This window comes from Natator depressus, chromosome 27 (genome assembly GCF_965152275.1).
Source record: "Natator depressus isolate rNatDep1 chromosome 27, rNatDep2.hap1, whole genome shotgun sequence".
Classification (NCBI taxonomy): domain Eukaryota; kingdom Metazoa; phylum Chordata; order Testudines; family Cheloniidae; genus Natator; species Natator depressus.
Window position 1 is genome coordinate 12,378,563 of NC_134260.1, and position 21,124 is coordinate 12,399,686.

A 21,124-nucleotide genomic window follows, 5' to 3' on the forward strand; every position below is an offset into this window, starting at 1 on the left:
TCAGCCGCAGGCCATCTGGGCAACATTCGTGCCTCACTCTGCAATATGCTCCCCGCTCGGAGATGCCCCCTGGGAAAAGCCTTTTACACAGGCGTGCGACAGGAGAGACAAGGCAGGACACTGGCCACCCTCTGTCCCAGCTTGCCCAGGCCTGTGCAGCAGAAGCCGGAGTGCACAACACGACACGCGGTGAGCTGCAGCGTCCAGGAGGCAAGAGGCCTGGGGGACGATGGCATGTCTGGGGTGCTCCTGCACCAGTGCAGCCTGTGGCTGGCAAATCCCCCAGCAAGAGAGCCCCGTCCCAGCTCAGGGCTTAGCTCTGCGGTCTCCTGTCTCCTGCGCCTCCAAAGCGTGCACCTGGGGGGAGGGGGTTACCCAGGCAATGCCCGCTGCAAGGTGAAGCCCTTCTGGCCCAGCCCCCCGGGGACGGCTGGACGTGGCTATGGTTTTCTGAGCTTGTTTGGGCCACATCCCACCGGGTCCTTGCTGCCTCCTACCGCAGCTCTCGGTTAAGCAGGAGGGGCAGGAACCCCGCTCTGGCTCGCGGCGCTTTGCCCGCTCGTGCCCCAGCGATGACCGCCCACCTCCTGTAACACAGACCAGGGCAGCCGCCGTGAAACGGCCCCAGCTCCCGTCCTCCCCCCCCAGGGTGTGGCCAGCTGCTCAGAGCCATCTGGAAGCTGGCCAATCCTTCAGCACCTCTCCCGGCACACACCCACCTGGGGAGCCTGGGAGCATAAAGGCAGGTGCCAGGAGCTGCCTCGCCAGACAACAGCCACCTGACAGCGCCCCTCACTCAGATCTGGGGACTTTTCCGTCCAGCCTCACGCCCTCACCATGCTGTTCTGGCACAGCCAGCCCGAACACTACTGGCCAGGGCCAGGGGAGATGTACCCCTGCTCCGGCGGCAATCTGCTCAGGTAAGTGGCTTTTTCGCATCCCCCAAATTGCTCCCCCACCGTCACTGCCTCAGTTTCCCCCTGCTGTAAAACAGGAATATCAATTTTTGCTTGGGCTTGGAGATCCTGGCCTGTTATTACAGCAGCTGCGCTAGCTGAAGGGGTACGTGTGTGTGTGTGAAATGGACGCCCGGGAGAGGCGGCAGGGGCTCTCCTGCAAACTGGAGAAATGCAAGCGAGCGAGGAGCAGGGGACTGTCCCATTTCAGTGCCCTCTGTATGTGAGAGACGCCCTTCAGTGGGTGTTTGGAAAAGACACAGGCGATTCACTTCCTGTGCCTGACAAAGCAGTTCGCAGGCTCCAAGCACTGGCCCGGAGAAAGGCATTTGGTTTTGGTCCGTCCCCCCACCCTCTGTCAAAAATGAGGATTTTTATTTTTGTTAAAACCCCAAGCATGAAGGACATTTCTGGCTGGCTCGTGATGGTGCTGGATTGCCAAGAGCTGTCCAAACTGCGTCACATGTGATCAACACACCCCATGGGGAGACACGGCTGGTCTGGTCGGCAGAGAGGCTGAGCGTCCACACGTGGCTGGCCACGGAGTATGGAGCTCCCCCACACTGGCAGGCCTTTGGCAGGGCCTGAAGGAGGGGCCCCTGGAGCTCACAGCACATGCTTCTGCTGCTGGAGCTAAAAGGCCAGGCTGGCGGCACCCTCCCCAATAAACCTCTGCACTAGCAAAGAGCCCCCTGGGGTTAACACTGGTGCCTTCCCAAGCGCTTGCAACCAGCCCCGGGAGGCAGCAGCTGGAGCCAGAACAGCCCCACTGGGCTCCAGCCACCTCCCTGGCGTCAGGGCAGGATTCTTCCCTCTCGTGTTTCCTCCTGTGAGGGCCGATCTAGATGTCCCAAGGGCCAACGAGCTTCCACCCCCCGTGAGACAATTCCAGGGTTGGGGGCATTTTCTTGCCCCTCGGCAGAAATATTCCCTCCCCTTCCTCCTAACCCTAAATAATCGCTGGGGGCCCACCCCCCTTCAGAGCTAAGCACTAGCAGACGGGTCAGGGTAATGCTTCAGAGGGGAAACAGACTCAGGAGAGGGGGAGTGATGTGCCAGGTCCCAGTGGTAGGAGCTGGGATGAGACTCTGGCTCCCAGGTCTGTGCTCAGGGCACTAGGGGCTGGGAGGATGTGTGTGTGGGGGGGGAAGGGTGACAGGAGAATTATACTCCCCTTCCCATCCCCCAGCCCTGCATCTACAGATCCCCCCTTCCAACAGGCTGGGGGGAGGGGGAGCTCACAGGGGAAGCTGCCCCCACTGCCGTGTGCTCTGCCCTGCCGCAGGGAGTCCCTGGCTCTGCCCTTCCTGAAGCAGGAGGAGCAGAACATCTCCACGTCAGCCGAGCTGCAGTGCCCGGCCTTCCAGTACGTGCTCTGCGCCCCCACCTCGCCCGCCGTCAAGCAGCACGAGGAGACCCTCACCTACCTGAACCAAGGTGAGCCGGGTGGGCTGTGCCCTGGGTGGGGGGCAGGGGTAAGCCCCGGGGTTAGCAGCGGGCTGGCTGCCCACAGCGGGGCACAGAGAACTCCTCCCCCGGAGCCTCTGCCCACAGTCGCCCGGATCTCACCCCCAGGGCCCTGCCGTCTCTTTCAGGCCAGTCCTACGAGATCCGGATGCTGTGCAACCCCAAGCTGGGCGACTCTTCCGAGTGCCGGAAGCTGCTGAAGGTGAGCGGGGGGTGGGGGCAGAGAATAGGGGCTGAGCTGTTGGAGCCTAGGCTACCCCTGCTGCATGCCGTGACCTCTCCCGCCCTGGCTGGCGTGGCTCCATCGCCCGTCTGCTCCCGGCCACGGAGCCCAGCTGAGGCACGGCCCAGGGCCTGACTCCCCTCTCTCCCGCAGAGCGTGGCCAGGGTGGTGTTTCACGACCGGCGTCTGCAGTACACGGAGCACCAGCAGCTGGAGGGATGGCGGTGGAACCGCCCTGGCGACCGCATCCTGGACATCGGTGAGTCTGGCTGCCCCCCGGGGGCGGCCCGGCTGTGCTCCAGGGATGGGGAATGAGAGGGGTTGGGTGAGTACCAGGTCCACACCCCTAATATCTATCACACACACGGAGCATGGTGCCCCTCGCTCCTGGCATCTGCAGCCCAGCCTGGTCGTAGCTAGAATCCAATCCCTGTGGGCAAGGAAGCCCCCAAGAGCAGCCCAGCCCTGGATGTGGGTGAAGCGGGGAGGGGAGGGGTCCCTGGGTCAGAGCCAGGAGGAACCAGAACCGGACTGTAGGCCCTGCACGGAGAGGACTCGGGGGGGGGGCATGAGGAATCTGTGCTGGGCCGCTGTGCCAAGCCAGGCTGGGCAAGATCCTATTCCTGGTGCCCTCCCACGTCCATCGCGGTACATGTGACAGCGCCACCTACTGGTCCTGGCACCCCAGAAATGCCACCCCAGCCCTGGCACTCAGCTAAGAGGTCTGGGGGAACCCCAGGCTCCCCCTTGCTGGGTCTTGGCCAGCTCCAACAGCCCCTGCGGAGGCGGTGGGGGAAGGAAGCAGAGGATGAGAACCGAGGGCTAGGAACCAGGCTAAAGGAACAGGGGGCACTGGGGAGCCAACTCAATTCAGTCCAGCCTACGGCGGCGCGGCTCCTGCAGACAGCGGGAGCTGGGCCACTTGAGAAGATTTGGGCCCATAAAGTGCTTAGAGCACAGGACTGGGAGCCCAGCCGCCAGGGTCCTGTTCTCACCTCTGGGAGGAAGCCTGGGCTAGTGGTCAGAGCCCCAGCTTGAGGACCTTGGACAGGTCATTCTCTTGGCCTCACTTTCCCTAGAGGGAGAACAGCTCCCTGCCACTGGGGCTGGGAATTGAATTTGCTGTGGCGTAGGAGGGCTTTGTGATCCAGTTTCATGGGAGGGTGAGAGCACCGAGAACGTAACTGGCAGGATGCCCATGTGGCTGGGCAGAGGCTCATGGGCAGCGGATCCTTCAGCCCCCTTCTGTTCCACATGGGCTCCTCCGTCGTGCCCATCCCTGGGGTGTCTGGGCACCTGCTGTCCCGCATACGTGTCTCCCTGGCTCCAGTCCTGCCTGATCCCTCTGTGCCCTGCTTGCAGACGTCCCCCTGTCCGTCGGGGTGCTGGAGCCGCACATCCACCCCACCCTGCTGAACACGGTGGAGTTCCTCTGGGACCCCACCAAGAGGACGTCTGTCTTCATGCAGGTCAGAGCATGGGCGGAGCATGGGGAGGGTGGAGAGGCAGAGCGCGGGTGGGGGGCGGGGGAAGCCAGGGGGCCACGCTCACCCCTCCCCCTCCCGGCAGGTTCACTGCATCAGCACCGAGTTCACGCTGCGCAAGAACGGGGGCGAGAAGGGTGTCCCCTTCCGCATCCAGCTCGACACCTACAAGGCCAACGAGAAGGGCGAGCATGTGGATCACCTGCACTCGGCCAGCTGCCTTGTCAAAGTGTTCAAGGTGCCCGCGCCGCCCTGCCCCTGTCCCGGGCATGGACTGGGCCCTCTGTGGCTTCCCCTAACATCCCTGGCTGCCTGGGCCAGGGGGAGGCCGGGAAGAAGCAGCATTAAAACAGAGACGGTCGTGGTAACAGTCCTCCAGGGCAGGGGCCTGGCACCCTGGGATCAAGTCGGGGGCATGGAACCCAGGAGGCTGACGCGCCAGCCTTCGCTACAGCCACTGGATGGCCCAGCCCTCCCCTGCACCCACGGCCTCGCAGTCAAGAAGAGAACCCAGGAGTCCTGCCCCGCTGTCCCCTGTTTTAGCCCCTAAATGTTGCTCCCTCCTTTCCACCACTGGCGCGCAGGGTGCTGCTCCGGCTCTGCCCCCACCGGCAGCAGCCTCCCACTGCCAGGCCTGAGCTTCCACCAGACGGGGAGCAACACGGGGCTCAGCTCTCCCGCGCTCCCCCGGACTCTTGTCTTCGGGGTCAACTCTGTCTCGCCGTCAGCTTGGCAGGCTGGTGCAAGCAACAGACAGGGTATCTGTCAGGGGGCCCAGCAGGGAATCCAGGGTGGGGGTGGGGGGCGCTCCAAGGGCTAGCAGAGACCAGAGGAGTTCAGTGATTTATATTTTGCCATCACCACCACCTGGGAGGCAGTGCGGTCCAGGGGTTAAGACACCGGAGTCGGTCTCAGCACGTTGGGGTTCTATTCCCAGCTTTGACCCTGACCTGCTGGGTGACTTCCCCACTCTGTGCCTCCGTTTCCCCATCACCAAAATGGGGATAGCAGTACTAAGATCCTTTGTGAAGATCGAGGGCTGCAAAGAGGTAGAGGGTGCTGGGGACTTTCAGAGGCCCCTAGCCTGCCAGCCCAGCCGGGGGAGAAGGGTCCCTTGACAGACACGATGGGGTCTGCACTTACTGGGTCCAGCTGGAAACTGGGGAATTTGTTTTTTCAGCCCAAGGGAGCAGACAGGAAACAAAAAACTGACCGGGAGAAAATCGAGAAACAATCGCCACAGGAGCGAGAAAAATACCAGCCTTCCTACGAGAGCACGGTGCTGGCGGAGGTGGGTTTGGGTCAGGTATGGGGCAACCCCACAGCACCAGGGGCAGCTGAGAGAGGCACCAGCCTTCTGGCATTACATTTCTAGGTGTACCTTGTGCCCCCCCACAGCAGCCCAGCTGTGGGGTTAGCAGTGCAGCGTTCCCAGGTAGGCCAGGGCTGGGCAGGTCCTGACCTGTCAAGGGGGCAGGATCGGTGCCACCATCTTAATGGGGCAGCAAGATAACCAGGACTCCATCCTATTAATAAACCCCAGAGGTGTGTCCCCTGGCTGGGAAGTGCGCAATCGTCTAACCCCAGAACACAGGGAGGGAGGGCGGGAGCTGCGTGTGGTGAGGGGGTGGCTAGGTCCCACCCCAGAGGTAGCTGCATTAAGGGGGCAGAGCTGTGTGCAAAGCACAGCGCTGCTAGAGAAGTGGAAACTACCCTCCTAACACCCTCCCTCTGCTTCCAGTGCACCCCCTGGCCAGAAGCCTCCAGCAGCCCCCACAGCCCCCCAGCCACCCCCGGGCTCCCCTCTCCTCACGCCTTCAAACTGCTGACCCCAGAAAGGTAAGCTGGAGAGACCCCCTGCTCTGATCAACCCCCCTCCCCTGCAGCACTTGTAGCCCCCCGCTTCCCCCCTGCGCTGCCTGCTGCAGGATAACCGTCAACCGTCTCCCTTCTCCCTGGCAGGGGCTGTTCCTCGCCCAGCTGCCCCTCCGACAGCCCAGCAGAGAGCACGGCCGAGGTAAGAGCCTGCCTGGCGCTCCCCTTGCCTCACTCTGCCACCCGCACCCCGTGCCATGGCCAGCTGCCGCAGGAGGGGACCTTGGCATTGCATGTAGCAGAGGAACCATCATTGCTTTCCCGGCAGCCGGAGGAACTCCAAGCACCTGCCAATCAAGCGAGTCTCCGCACGCTGCAGGGTGGATGTTACTGCACCCATCTTGCCCGTCAGCAAACTGAGGCAGAGCGACTAAGTGATTTGAGCTGATGCCCCACCGCAAGGCAGGGGTAGAGGCCAGCGCAGAACCCAGGAGTCCTGACTCCCTGCTCCTGCTCTAACCCCCTGATCATACGTCCCCTCCCAGAGCCTGGCGCAGAACCCAGAGTCCTGACTCCCTGTTCCCGCTCTGACACCCTGATCGTGCTCCCCCACTGCCTGGGAATGGGGCTCACAGCCCTTCGCTCCTGTTCTAAACCCTGCACCACACAGGGAACACCCCAGCCCCGCTACTGGAATAAGCCACGGAGGTAACCAAGCTTCAGCCATCCGTGGATTCACTGGGGTTGTTACTGAACCTGCCCTGCTCCTGGCTGAGCCCTTGTTGAGAGAGGGGCTGGCAAGAGATTGCCGGGCACAACGATCTGGCATGAGGGTGGGTTCCCTGCAGGGTGAGATGCAGAGGTTAGATCCCATGCCTGGGTTGGGACACTGGACAAGGCCTGGGTGTGGGGGCCCAGCTGGGACAAACACTGAAGGCGTTCAGGTTCCGGGGGGCTACCAGCATCACTCTGCACCTGGAGCTACGCCTGGCGGCTGTCTCCCCACAGGCTAGTCCTCACGGTCACTCCACCAGGTCCAGGGGACCTGGGTGAGTGCTGGGCTGAGGTTTGCTGAGTACGTACAAAACTTGTGATTGGGGTCTCAAGCCCACCTGTCACTCCAAACGCTCCCCTCTCCACCTGTCTGTCCCAGGCTCTCAGTCCCTGTGCCTCCATCTTGGAAACCCAGCAGTGGCTGCACAAGAATCGCTTCGCCGCTTACTGCAGGATGTTGGCTAATTTCACAGGTGAGGCCGTCTCACTTCCTGAGCCAATGAAACTAGGGAGAAGGGCTGGTGGAGCCAACCCGCCCCAGAGCTGGGGGGCAGCGCTCACCCTTCCGTGGCTCTGTCCCTGTCCTAAGGGGATCTCACAAGACAAATACACCTCTGTGCTTTGGAGGTGCTGAGACGCATGGATAAACTCCGGGTGGCTTGGATGATGGAGAGGTTAGTGGTGGGTAGGAGGGGCAGTCTGTCCGTGCCCCTGGGGACTGGCAAGTGTGAGCCCTCCACTTACAAAGGGACGTAGGCCACGTGAGCGGTACCAGCTCTGCAGGCTGGGCTCTGGCCTTGTCCGAAGAACCCAGCTGATCCAGGAGGTGGAGGAGCAGCCTGCTCTCAACAGGTCCACGCTGCTGGATTCATTGGTCTGGCACGGAGATGGCTGCCTTCATCCCCTGCTCACCTAACCCTCCTCTGGGGGGAGTCAGGGGATGGTTTGAAACAGACAGGAGTCCTGCTCAGCCCAGTCCCACCCCGGGGGACGCTTTCCTTCCCCAGGCAGGGACCTGTAACATGGCAGGTCCAGCCCCTGCCTGTGAACCACTCTGCACTGGGATTTAGTGCCGCACTGGATGATCATGCCAGCCACGCCTGCCTGCCTCTCTCTCTCTCTCCAGGAGCCGACCTGCTGAAGCTTTCCCGCAGCGACCTCATCCAGATCTGTGGAGCAGCTGACGGGATCCGGCTCTCCCATGCGCTTAAAGCCAGGTGCGGGGGGGAAAAGAGACCTTGACACTGCATCCAGGGCTGGTGGGTGGGGGAACACGGGGTCCCCTTCTGCAGTGCTCAGGTAGACCCAGAACCCATCGATTTGCACAGGCGTAGCGGCCCCAGTCACAGCCCAGGCTCCCACTATGCCAGGGGCTGTACAAACAGAACGAAAGGACTGTCTCTGCCTGAACGACTTTATAATCTAAGCAATTGCTTTACTGCACCAAGTCACTGCTCTACCTCATCTAGCAGTAGCATAGAGGGAGGCTCCCTGTCTCCTTTGCACCTAGCTGGCGCATGTCATGAGCTGGTAAGTTCTCAGTGTGGTCACAGGGGGTGGGATGTGGTGGATATAGACAGCCCAGGAACTAGTGATCGTGGGAGCCCAATTCTCAGAGGGCAGGTGCTCAGCCCTTGGAAGGAATCTGAACTTGGACCCCCCAGAATCACTAATCACCTTTGGAAATCTTGGCCTTAGTGTCCAGGAGGAGGTGCAGTGGGTGGCTGGCCCTTCCCGGCTCCCCGCAAGCCTGCCCGGGCAGAGCCGAGGACACAGGATCGCAGAATGGGCTAGTCTTGTGGCGCTTACCCCTACGATTGCAGCAGCCATGGAGCGAAGGGGTCCCTGTGCAGGGGGACAGTGGTGACCTCGTCACAAGCACTGAGGTCTGATGTGCATGTCCCACTTATGCAACCACAGTGCCTAGCAGGAGGTAAATACTTCTCTCTCCAGCACCCCCACAGCTGAGGCAGATCAAGACAAGTCTAAATGGTTCATTACAAGCTTCTCTTCAGCCGCAGGGGTAGGGTATCCCTGAATTCCAATAGGCAGAGGAAGGTGGTGTGTCCGTTGGAAGCCCTGTACTGGGGACTCAGGCGATCTGGCTTCAGTTCCCAGCTCTGCTAGATTCCCTACGCAGCCTCCAGTGAATCACAAGCCCTGTGCCTCAGTTTCCCCACCTGTAAAACTGGCATTGAGGTCGGGGGGGGGGGCAGGGGGGTGGACACGTGCACACATGCAGGCAGCACTCAATCTCTCCTGGGGTCCCTGGGCACTAAGTGCAATAGACGTTACACGAGCATGGCTTCTGCGGCCCTTCTGCTTAGAGACACTGGGAGCTACAGCTCGATAGGCCAGTCAACACGCTCTCTTCTCCTGCAGGTGCGTCCGCCCTCGGCTCACCCTGTACATATCCAGGGAGCCCCAAGCCAATGGCAGAGACACCCCCGAGGACTCGCACCCAGGTAAAACAAGCAGCTGCTCTTTACTGTGAATGCTCCTGAGGGCCAAGTTCAGGGAGCTAGGCCAGGTCTCCTTTGACCAGGGGGCTGGGCACAGCAAGTCTTGGGCTCGGGAGAGATTCTGCACTGGCCTCCAGCTGTGCATTTCTGGTGCACCCATCCATGCAAAGCTGAACCTGGCTGGGCATCTGACTCAGGGCTGGGGCCAAAGTCCATTGAAGACAATAGGATTATTATGCTGGCTGAAATCCCCTAGGGCCTATCCTATCAACTGTATGGGGAAGGGGCTCAGACACCCACATGCTGGGCAACTGCATAACACCTTTAGCCAGACAGCCCTCCCTAAGCACTGGATCAAGCCCTTGGCTTGCAATCAAGCCATGGCTATTTCACAGGGGCTGCCGTCTCAGCTCAGCAGGAGCTTTCAGGGATTGGGGGCCGTTACAGAGGCTACATCTGAATCCAAACTTCCTCATACTGCAGGAAGGGCCGGAGCTGGGCTGGTCTCCACGGTAGCTGCAGGTGACCCTGGAGGTCTTTTTGTCGCCCGACAAAGCTCTTGGGAAGGGGAGGGAAATCCCGGCACTGGCTCACTTGCTTTTTGGGGTTTTCTTTGAAAGCCACGTACCAAGAGGTCTATCTGGAAGAACTCACTGCCACGGAACTGACCAATAAACTGGCAGAGCTGCTCAGCCTCCCAGCCAACCAGATCCAGCAGGTTTCCAAGCAGGGACCGACCGGGATTCACATCCTCATCAGTGACCTGGTAAGGGGCTTCCAAGTTGGGAAAACTGCTCTTCCCTTCACCCATTCTATCCCCTCCCCTCGCTCGGCAGAGCCCGCTTTTGTGCTGGACTTTCCCATAAAAGATCACCCGCTGTTGGTGAAGGGGTAGGACATCACTGGGGTGGGGTGGGGGGAGTCCCCCTTGCACTGGCCAATACGTGCACGTGCTGATGGAGCATTGGCCTGGGACTCAGGAAAACTGGGTTCTAACCACAGCTCTGCCACAGGTCAGCTGGATGACCTTGGGCAACTCACTTCTGCTCTCTGTGTCCCACTTTCCTGTAAAATGGGGATAATGATGAAGATAGTGCTTTGAGATCTACCACTGAAAAGTGCTATGTAAGAGCTGGGTATTATACAATCCTGCCTGCATGTAGCAGGATGACCAAACAACTGGTACCCACCCCAGCAATTCGCACCCCGCCTCTTAAAATCCTGCTGGAGCACCGCTGAAGAATGAGCAGCTGACTCACTCTGCAGCCTGCCCACGTTCTAACCTTGTCTCTTTCCTCTCTGGGGCACCGCAGATGGTCAGGAACCTGCCAGATGAATCCTGTTTCGTAGCAGCTGTTACCAAAGGTATACGGCTTCCCTGGGAAAAGGAAAGGGCGGGGAAATGAGGAGCAGCCAAAAAAAAAAAAAAAAAAAGCCTGTGAGGGGAAACTCCAGTCCGCAGTTGTGATGGCCCTGGCTCATGACAGAATGGGAAAATGACTCATATGAACATCAGTCATAAAAGAACAGGGAAGAGGGAGAAAAAATAAAGACAGACGAAGAGGGCCTGTGCAGGTCTAATTGGGGGTGGGGGAGGCTCCTTCATTCTCACAGGATGACAGGATTTTGTGATGTCCCAAAGCACTGTCTTAAATCGTCTCAAATGCACTGAGAAGCCCCCCCTCAAGCTGAATAAGAGAAACATTAGGACTGCATTTCCCAATCGAGGAAAGTGACTGGTGCGTGTGCCTTTGTCTCTCTCAGTGCAGGCTCCAGAAGGCTACCACTTAATTTTAAGATAAGCGCACAGCAACCTAGGACAGTTCAACGCAGAGAAGTGCAATGAGAGAAGCAATGCCAAATCACTGTCTGGAACCAAGGGAGATTTCCCCACACAGAAGCTGGTGAAGAGGCCAACAGGAGCATTTCCCAGCAAGGCAGTCCCATCCCAGTGCTGGAAAGAATCTAGGCCAAGACGGCCGCAGTGTCCAGCATTTGTGAAACGCCCATGTGCCACCTGTTTGAAGACATGCTCTGCTTTGTGTAGCCTTAGACTGTGGCACAGTTTACACTGATGCTCCATGGTGGCACGGTCATACACACAGCTAGTGGCCTCTTGCACTCAGGGGCTTGGCAATAAGGAGTTCACTTCTAGGCTGTTGGTTGAAATCCAGCTTAAGTCAGTAATGATATTCAGTCATCTGGAGGCCTCTACGTCATGAGGTTAGTGGGGGGTGGGGGGGGGGGGGAAATCTGTGGACAGAGGACTTCTGGGCAGAATTTCCAAAAGCACCCAACTCCCAGTGAGCTAGGCACCCAACCACCTTGGGAAGCTTTGCAAACCCCTGCCTGCCAGGGAACCCCTCATGCCCCTTTAAATTCTTCCCTTCACAGACCTGACCTGTAAGCAAAACCAAACCTCAGGCTGAGGAAAGCAGGCTCCTCTAAATATTGTATCATCTGCCTTAGTATTAACTCTGAAAACCAACTGCCGTTTTTAGAGTTCTATTTTTATTTGGCTGTTGTATTGTCTAATCCTTTTTATATTAAAAATATCAGAGCTGAAGCTTCAGTCTATTACTGCAATCTGCTTCAGTTTGGGTGGGGGGGTGGCACATTAATGGGATTTCAAATCCCTCTCTGTGTCACAGTAGGGGGGCACCTCTGAGTGATTAAACTAACCGCTAGCAAGTAGTTTGAGAGGGCAGAGCCTGTGTGTGTGGGGACCAGGAGTCCGGCCTGCTCAGACACAGGATGGGGCTGTTGCGCACACATTTTTCACCGTGTGGACCCAGTGGAGTACGAAAGCAAAGCTAAGCCCTGGCCCTGCATTTGGATCCACACAGACAGAGCCTTGCACAGGCATGGAGCCCCAGTGGGGATTGCCCCCATCAACACAACTGAAGCAGCAGGGATTAAGAGTAACCTCCCCCTCTACCCCAAACACACACACACAATCCCTTGGGTGCAAAGGCCTGACTGGTTCAAACTCCTCCCCAAAACCATGTGCTCTGTCACTTGTACCCTGAGAAAGGGAGCAGGTGACTCACACCTAACGCACTGTTGACTTGCTTTGGGAGCTAGGACTGCAATGCTTAGCAACCCTCTGGTTAAACAGGAGGAAAAACCATTTTAAAAGGAACGTGCATTCACTTCCAGGGACAGCCCTGCCCCTTCACACTGGCACATCTCAGTCATTCTGGCACACGAAGGGTAGGACGAGTGGGGAGGTGGTGCAGCTTTCCCCAAGCCCACCTGGTGGCCCCCTAGGTTTAGATTTATGAAAAACATCTGGCCCTTATAGTGCTGATGAAAACCTGCGGAAGATGATGCAATGCTGTCCCCAGCAAGAAGCATCTTTCAGAAAGGTGAGAACTACCCACCCACAGAGCCTCAATACACTGAGGACTCTGAACGCTAACTATGACATCTCACATTCAAAGAGCCCCTCTCATCCAGCTGGGGAATGAAAATATACCAAGGGAACCCAGATTTCTTTAACTAGATACCTGCTTGCGTCCCCTTATCTGCCTTCCACAGTCAAGTGAGAGAGCAGCAGTGTGGTGTGATGAAACATTAACGGACCAGACATATTTCACTTGCCATAGTTAAGGCTGGAATTTTCAGAAACATCAATAAAGGATGGGACACAACTCCCACTGCATTTGGAAATTAGGAACTTAACTCCTACATGCCTGTGTAAAGAAGCCCTTATCAATCCTAAATACCAGGGACACTCAGCACTAGAATCTCATCTTAAATAGGTTGGTTTTTCTCCCCTTTCTGAACCATCTTTTGTCATTGTTTAGCCACAGACAAATCCAAACCTGACTACATACAGCTATGGACTCCGGAGAAAAGCTGGCAGGGAATGAAATATTAATGAAGCTATTTTTGTGGTCGCTTTCACTCCATTTCTTGTGATGACTACTCACTTGGGGTTTGCATGTTCTCTTCTTTTATGGTCTTTAACTAGAGGGGTTCCAAAGTCCTGTAAATTACAATTTTAGGGTGCTTTGAGTAGGCAACACACACACTTATCAACAAGGATTTTGGGGGGGGGTTCCCCACCCCCAAGGTTTGGTACTATGAAAGGAGGATAAACCATGGAAGAAGGGAAGATCCTTCTTGGCTTCATCACAATGGGAGAACGGTGTCGTTGAGGCTAACATGTTAGTGACATGCAGCTGTTGCCAAATATATTAACACTTGGTCCTTTAGTAATGAGTCTTCCACTCAAGGATCTCAAAGCACTTTACATCGTTAAGCCTCAACATCCCAGATTAGGTCAGTATCATCCCCATTTTACGGATGGGGAAAACAGAGCAGTGACTTGTCCAAAGTCACACTGTGCATCAGTGGCCGAGCCAGGAGTAGAACAAACTCCCAGATTCCAAGTGCCACACACTGGAAAAAAGAAAGTGAGCCCTTTACTTGAAAAATGATGAGATTCAACAAACGCATTAGCCAAGCAGCAATACCAAGGACTGAGGATCAGTCAGGACAAGTAATCGTTCCCCAAAACAATTAAGATCCTCTTTAGGTTGCGGTAATGGTGGGATTTCAAAAGTGCTCAGTGGTGGCCTAACTCTGCTCCTGTAATGACAGGTTTCAGAGTAACAGCCGTGTTAGTCTGTATTTGCAAAAAGAAAAGGAGGACTTGTGGCACTTTAGAGACTAATCAATTTACTTGAGCATAAGCTTTCGTGAGCTGTAGCGAAATTAGATAAATAAAAAGCTTATGCTCAAATAAATTGGTTAGTCTCTAAGGTGCCACAAGTACTCCTTTTCTTTCTGCTCCTGTAGAAGTCAATGTTGAAAACCCCAACCTAAGTGTATAAGAAACAGAACAGATTAAAGAGCCTTTGTCAGATGATCCGTAGCTATTTGCTGTGTGACCTCAAAAGGCAGTATTTGTGGGCACTCCTTTGCACTACCATCACCACAACGCAACCTCGGTGTTAGTCAGGACTACGGCATATCACACAGACGAAAAAAAGGACAATTTAGCTACATATATATATATATATATATTTTACTTTTAGTTAATTGGCAATATTATATCCACACTTAGTGTCCAGGAGAGGGAAAGCACAGATTACAATATCATTAAAATAATATTTTACAGCTCTCTCTCTAATATATATAATTAAGGGAGTGTATGACAAGGTTCTGTCTTGTGTGTCCAATAAGTTATTCTAATGGACATGATGCATCCAACAAAGTTTAAAAATACTTAAAGAAACCTCTCCAACACACACAACTTTAAGAGAATAGTACACTCAACCAATCCAAAACTGCAGCTATTCGGACTGGATCAAGATAAGAGGCGGTTGTGGGGGAGAAAGAGAAAGGAACTATAAGACTAGATCATCAGCCCAATCCTGAATGCTAAAAAGCAAACAAACAATAAAACAAAATGTCTTCTCAACACAATTAAAACTATTTCTTTAAGTTAAGTTCAATTAAAATTACGAGCCTCACAGCCAAAAATAAAAAAAAGATACTGAACCACCCTCCGGAAGAACTGAAAGCCAGGTCAGGGCTACACTACAAAGTTATGCCAGCGTAGCTATGTTGGGAGGAGCGTGCAAAAATTTACACCCCTTAGCTGGCACAGCTATGCCGGCAAAGTCCCCAGCGTAAATGCAACTATGCTGACAGAAGAGTGCTTCCGTCAGCATAGCTCATGTCGTTTGGGGAAGTGGTGTTACTATGCGGGTGGAACTCCTCCTTCTGTTGGCATATGTGGTGTTTAGACTATACTAATGGGCTATGCCAGCATAGGCTCTGTAGTGTAGACATGGCCTTAGTTCAGGAATTTGGTCAGCTGCAGGAATCCACAAAGGTTAAAGATTTTAGTGCGGCAGGAACGGCCTCAATGGGAAAGGAGGATTGTAGGAGGTGATGGTGCAAGAGGGATTGTCATGGTGAAAGCTAAGTAGTCTCCAAGACCCCATCTGTCCTGGCCTTACAGCCAATCTAAGCATCATGCCTCAATGCATGGGTAGCCAAGCTGACAACATCTGGACAGACTGGATGGGGCCAAAACCGATCAACAGCTGCCACATACTAGTCTTGCTAGGCAATGGAGCAGATGGGGCCTAGGAGAGGAACGGCCTCCATGTGGCTGGGGAGGGATATACATCTGAGGGGACATGAGGGAGATTGTCTCAGTGGGGGCAGTAAACGGAGGGGTGAAGGAGCAGCAGAGGCGGGTTGGTGAAGCCAGAAATTTCAGGTACCTTGACTGTTTCTTTAAAAAAATCACTGTCCAAGTAAAAACAAAACCAGAAGGTAAATGTGGTGTGGAAACACATTCGGTGGCCGCAAGGACATGGCAACATGTGCTAACCTTTTCCTCCCCTGCCTGCTGGGAGGCGGGGAAGAAGCAAGAGGAGAATAATGCCCTGTCACAATGACAGTCCCTCCACTGTGGAATCCAGAGGTACAAGGCCATGTTCCCTGCAGCTGTAAACAAGAAGGGAGCAGAACTTATCTGAGGGGGAGTGTAAACGAGACGAGAAGCATTTAAAAAACCCAGCAGACTTCCCTGGAGATGTGGCATTGTGCTGAGGAATCCACTCTGTACCCGGGCTACTCCAATTGCCAGCAACTGTGCAATTGCCTGCAATTGTGTGGGTTTTGGCACGTAACCCAGGGAAAGGTTATCCTCAAAGATGGAAACGAAGGGCTAAGAATGCAAGATACCAGATTTTTGAACATGGATTGTGAAAATTTTGGCCTGAAGCTTTGAAAGATAAAAGTATGTTTTTGGTACCTGCCTGGAAAGCCCTTAAGAGGGTAGGGCATGGGGTTGAGAAGCCCAGCGCTAAGGAGTAGGATTGTGACTCCCGGTGCCCGTGAGTTTTCTGGTTAACTCTGCAGTATCGTTGGTAAAGCAGCAAAAAGAGAAAGATCTGCAGTTTGGTCAAGTTGGGTGGATGCCCCTCAAAAAAAAAAAAAAAAAAAAAAAAAACAAACACTAAGCCACACACTGTGTGGACAAAGGATCACAGGTCAGTTCAACCCTCAGCTCTGCCCACCCCCACTAATAGGACACTGTAATGAAGAACCTTGTCATACTGGTCTCCCCTGCACCCCCCCCCCAAAAAACAAACAAACAAAAAAAAAAAAACAAAAAAAACCCAAAACACAACACCATGGGCCAGCCATGAACAACACATTCGATTAAAATAAAAAAAAGGAAAAGGAAGAATACAGTGATGTTTAGAAAATAGGAATTTTGTTTAGGTATTTTAAATATTCATTGTGACAGCATGCTACGCCTTTCCCTCCCACCCCTTTCAGGAGCAGCTCTACAATCATGATTGAAAGTACTGCTGTCTTTTTTTTTTTTTTTTTAATTAAAAAAAGCCTCTTATTTTTGGTTGTGTTCGAGCTCCTCACAGCACCTCTACTGGAGGACCTCAAATTCCATTAGTCCAGAGGTTCTCTCTCGGTCTTCATTTACTTTACCTTCTTGTCTGTTCTGAAGGTCGCCCCCACTCCCCCTCCCAAAAGGGCATGGACTGGGGCAGTTTGAGAACCACTGCACCAGCCCATGGACAACTCACGGCTGCTGCGTATTGAAAAGACAGATACAGGTTACACAGAGGAATTAATACATGGTTCAACCTACACCACTATCATTGTGGATCACGTGGATTTCCATGGAATCACCCCAGCAATTTAGGCTGCGTGTGGGGATTTTTGGTGGGTGGGTAAAGAGGGAGCCAATAAGTAAATGCAACAGTCAATGGCCTGATACATCTTTAAGACCAGCACTGACAGTCGCTGGAGACGACACTAAGTGAAAGAAGTCTAGTGTCCTTCCATTTAGCTCACATATTTGGCACAAGTAGAAGTCTTCAAATCAGATTAGATATTCAGCACGGGTTTGTTCCTTGCTGAACCTCTAAAGTTCCACTACTTCCCACCACTTCCCCCTCAAAAACCTCCACATCCCTAAAGGATGATCCCTTCATCTCAAGACGTGATACCTCCTTTATTCATCAGGTCAAACAATGGTGCTCAAGTCTATTACCACCTCCGCATCAGCAGCACTTAGGCTGAGACATAACCCTGCCGCCGGTGCCTAGCAATCCCATATATCTGATTGATGGCTAACCAAGACAAAGCAGGAATGCACCTGGGACCTATTCTAGAATTCCAAAAGCCAGAGCTTGTCCAAAACACTAAACTGTTGAAGTTCTTGCCCTACAAAGGCATTCTTCTGATATGACAAAACTTGGAAAGTGGTTGTTTATTGGTATTTATAAATACAAAACATAAGGAAGAGACCATTTAAAAGAGAGATTCTTGACATAAATGGACTCTGTCAAGTAGTTTGGGATGCCACACAAACTGTTACCCTGTTTAAGAAAACACTTTGGATTCTAAATTCTTAAATTCCACCCCCAGCCCAACAATCCATTGCCAAGAAATTAAACAGCCCCTCTGTAGTTTGACTTACAAACCCACTGTTTTTTTTTCCCTCTTGCCCCACCAGAAATTAACTAAAAGATTACTCCCAGAGCTGTGCTAACACTGACCACTTCTGGTGCCCAAATTGACATACATCTGACTTGCTCAGGAGGTCAATAAGTTGCAACATTGTAAACCCGTAGCCAGACTCCTTCGGACACAATCAAGGGAAAGTAGCAAGTTTGGCAAATGGAATTTGAGCTCTGCTGTTGAGGGGAAAGATTATCTCAGCTTCTAAAGAGGGCTTAATGAATATAACAGATATAAAAATTAAAATCTGTGGGGGAAACAACTGTCAGTATCCTTTTAAACAGTGCATACTGGGTTTCTTCTACATGCCTTTCCAGCAGATTCACAACATCTTGCAGATTCACAAAAACATACTGATGGATTGGTGAAATGAATTGTAGATGAAGGAATATAGCTTATACAGTGCTAAAAAATGACCCTTTTAACTGCCTGAATTACTCAGGTGGTGATGAGATCCCTGGGAAGGTAACACACTGCCCTCCACATAAATGTGCAGGGAAAAAAACAAACCCTCAGAGCTCTGAAATCTATTACTAGTACTTTAGAAAACCATCTCTTCTTCCCTGTCTCCTGTAATTCTTCTCCATAAAGGTGGAGTGCCGTTTCCTCAGTCTCGGACAATTAGGATGATTAAGCATGCTCATTCCTCTGTGTCTCAGTCAGTCGGGAACAATTTACATAACGTGCTCTCTCTTCTATCCCAGAGTGCTGACAGCAGGAAAAGAGCAACTCCTTACACATGATCACTCCTTCCAGGAACCTGCTATAGTCTGACCAAGTTCAGCCCCATTAAGCCCGCAATGCCAGCGTGTCTGTTAGCATCTTTCGTGCTGGCCAATCTGGACTCCTGGTATCAAGGAATCAAATGATTACATGTAGGCTAGCTCAGGTTCTCTACATTCCCTTGAAGCAGCAGGGTTAAGCTTGCCTGAATCACTCAAAACACAGCTGCTACATAGATCAACCATGTCAGTGTGCTAGAACATATCCTTTTTGAAAGTTGGGAGGAACTGGAAGCATGGTATATCCTTGTGGCATAGAAGAAGCTCCCATTTCACTCAAATGGATGCTTCTCCAGGACAAGACACTTACCTGTGGAAAATGCAAACGTCAAAGTTGCTGAGAGTTCACAAACTCAATACACGACAATGTGGCCATAATCAGTGATAGATTTTCAGGTCTTCTGTCCCTTCTGCTTCAAACAATGAATCATTCCTTGATGAGGGCAACAAGCAGCGATTCAATTCTGATTTTTGGGGGGGGAGGGGGGGTGAGACTGTAGAATGTAGCTGTGTCCCCTATATTGTGAGCTATGTTCTCTTTGCTGGGGTAAAACTTGAAATGCAAAAGAGTTGAGACCCAAATATTGGTAAAAACGGGCAAATAAGCCCAGGAGATCCTAGCCTGCGCTCCACTCTCTCTTTTATTTAAGATCTTTCCATCAGACAGGCAGTTTCAGACGCAGCCTTCTAATGGTAAAAAGTGTCTTATTTTTATTGATAAATAACTTATGTTCAATAATCTCAAAAATTACTAAATTAGAAATCTGTAAAAAAATGAGCAATTGGGTGGGGTAAAAACCTGAGCCCGACATTACAGATTTCAAGCTATATCACCACAACAATCTAGGAAGCCTCTGAGCTGAATGCCATGAAACACAGAAGAAACTGATGAACCTTCAGTGTGAGCATGCTCAGTGCGTTAGCATGGAAACAAGGAAGTACCGAAGCACAGTAAATCATGTCTCACAATGGCTGCTGTTTTCATTCCCTTACTGAAGAACGGAAAACAAAACCTCTTTTTTGTTTTGGACAGTGGGTGCAAGAATAAAGCATGTTCATTTCTCTCCCTCCCCCAGCTTTGAAGGATTTTGGTGCCATTCCAACACTTAAAAAAAAAAAAAAAAAAAAAAGACAAAAACCAGCAGCAGCCGTTTTGGGTTTGCACAACCCCCTCCCCAATAGTTTCTTCTGAGCATGCCCAGTAGGAATGGTTCAGAATTATATCAATCCACCTACAGCAAAAGACAACACAGATCCAGCTCCCATGTCACAGAGTTCATCAGTTGCTGGAACAGGTGGTGCGTGTGTACACGCGTGTGTATGGGTGGCTACAGGGGCCCGGTGCCACAGCCCTTTTCACTGGCCCTTGCAAATGACACTGGGATCACTTTCGCTGAAGATACAGGTGTCCACTGTAATTCTAGAAGTGTAATTAAATACTCAGTTTGCAAGGATGACCAATTCCAATGTCATAGGATGATGCAACATCTGCAGAAGCGCTGTCTGCTGCCCCCTACTGATGGAGGTGGAGTCACAGGAGCGAAGTAGGCATGGACTTTAATATTGGGTAAATGGGTCTGAAAAGAAACACAGTATTTAAAGAAAGAACAGCTGTGGTAGTGCAATACGCAGTCATGCACAGGCGAGCAACTGAAAAGAGCATCAGACATTGAAGGGCCTGCTATTTTTCTGAGCTTGGCCACCTAAATAAAAGCATCTTTCCTCTTTCACAAAAATGTCAAGCCTTTTACAGATCTGAGCGGAGGGTTGGAATTTTATCTTCCTGGATCGTTACCAAGTTCTTTTTCTCATCTACAATTTCCCTTTCCTGCCTAGTGAGGGTGGCCTGGAAACCTCTCCTACTCCAGCAGAGTTCATCAAAACCACATGTCCTCACCCAAAAAAATCCTTATTGGATGAGCTATGGCGAGGCAGCGATGGCCTTAAATAATAGTTTTTGGCCCTTCTTTGGTCTAAGATGCTATTCTTTACTTATGCCAAGCTATTAATGTTAAATTATATCATGAAATAAACAGTCAAACTTTGCAAAGTTGCATAGTGACTTGGGGACACATTGTAGATTACCGAATTATTTGAATTAGCCAGTAGGTTAAAAAACAAGTTGTAAAGGGTAAGGCATCAAGAGATGTTGTTTTCGTGTATTCCCCAATTGCAAGAGATTAGATTGAGATATTTACTAGCACATGGGGAAGAATCAATATGAAGTGCTCTGTCATATACTTCATCAGATTACTTAATATGAGCTGTTGATCTAACACCAGCTCAAGTTATTTCTTTGCTGGGAAGTGAGGCGAGACTCTCAGGTTTTGAGGGAGCATCATCAGGTTTGTGAATCTGTGAAGTGAGCATTAGCGAGCTGGCTTCTCCTGTACTCCTTTTTAGTTCTATTCATCTGGAACTGGAACCGGATCCTACACAGAAGGAAGGGAGCATTCCTTCCCCACCAGCTAGTGCTTACTGTCATCAGCCTTCTCTTGAATGAAAAGCTATCATTTTCACAGATGATGGCATTACCCTTGTAGCACTCTCAGGCATCTTAAGGACTTGGTATAGATTATAGTGAGTCTGGATCCTCACAACCACCCTCTCCCCATCCAGCCATTTAATAACGTGTAAGTAAAAG

The 21,124-nt window shown here is 52.5% G+C and overlaps 2 protein-coding genes across 3 annotated transcripts in view; one reads left to right on the plus strand and one right to left on the minus strand.

Moving 5' to 3' along the window:
- Positions 1–512: 512 nt before the first annotated feature.
- Positions 513–11,406, plus strand: LOC141978646 (transcription factor CP2-like protein 1). Its single transcript, XM_074940927.1, has 15 exons — positions 513–920; positions 2,242–2,393; positions 2,552–2,625; positions 2,800–2,905; positions 4,009–4,115; positions 4,216–4,368; positions 5,311–5,421; positions 5,872–5,969; positions 6,093–6,147; positions 7,099–7,192; positions 7,846–7,936; positions 9,102–9,184; positions 9,802–9,947; positions 10,495–10,546; positions 10,946–11,406. The coding sequence occupies exons 1-15, from the start codon at positions 838–840 to the stop codon at positions 10,981–10,983; spliced, it is 1,443 nt and encodes a 480-aa protein (XP_074797028.1). The 5' UTR covers positions 513–837; the 3' UTR covers positions 10,984–11,406.
- A 6,547-nt stretch (positions 11,407–17,953) lies between these two features.
- FBXL20 (F-box and leucine rich repeat protein 20) overlaps positions 17,954–21,124 on the minus strand; it is a 62,900-nt gene continuing 59,729 nt past the window's right edge. For both annotated transcript variants that reach the window (XM_074940928.1, XM_074940929.1), the window contains exon 15: positions 17,954–20,057. In XM_074940928.1, coding sequence (XP_074797029.1) covers positions 19,950–20,057 — 108 coding nt within the window. In that variant the 3' untranslated portion in view covers positions 17,954–19,949. The remainder of the gene's footprint in view (positions 20,058–21,124) is intronic.

Coding starts and splice junctions, on each gene's coding strand:
- LOC141978646 (XM_074940927.1), top strand. CDS start 838: ATGCTGTTCTGGCACAGCCAGCCCGAACACTACTGGCCAGGGCCAGGG. Junction 2,394..2,551: donor CCTCACCTACCTGAACCAAG/GTGAGCCGGGTG, acceptor CGTCTCTTTCAG/GCCAGTCCTACGAGATCCGG. Junction 4,116..4,215: donor GGACGTCTGTCTTCATGCAG/GTCAGAGCATGG, acceptor CCCTCCCGGCAG/GTTCACTGCATCAGCACCGA.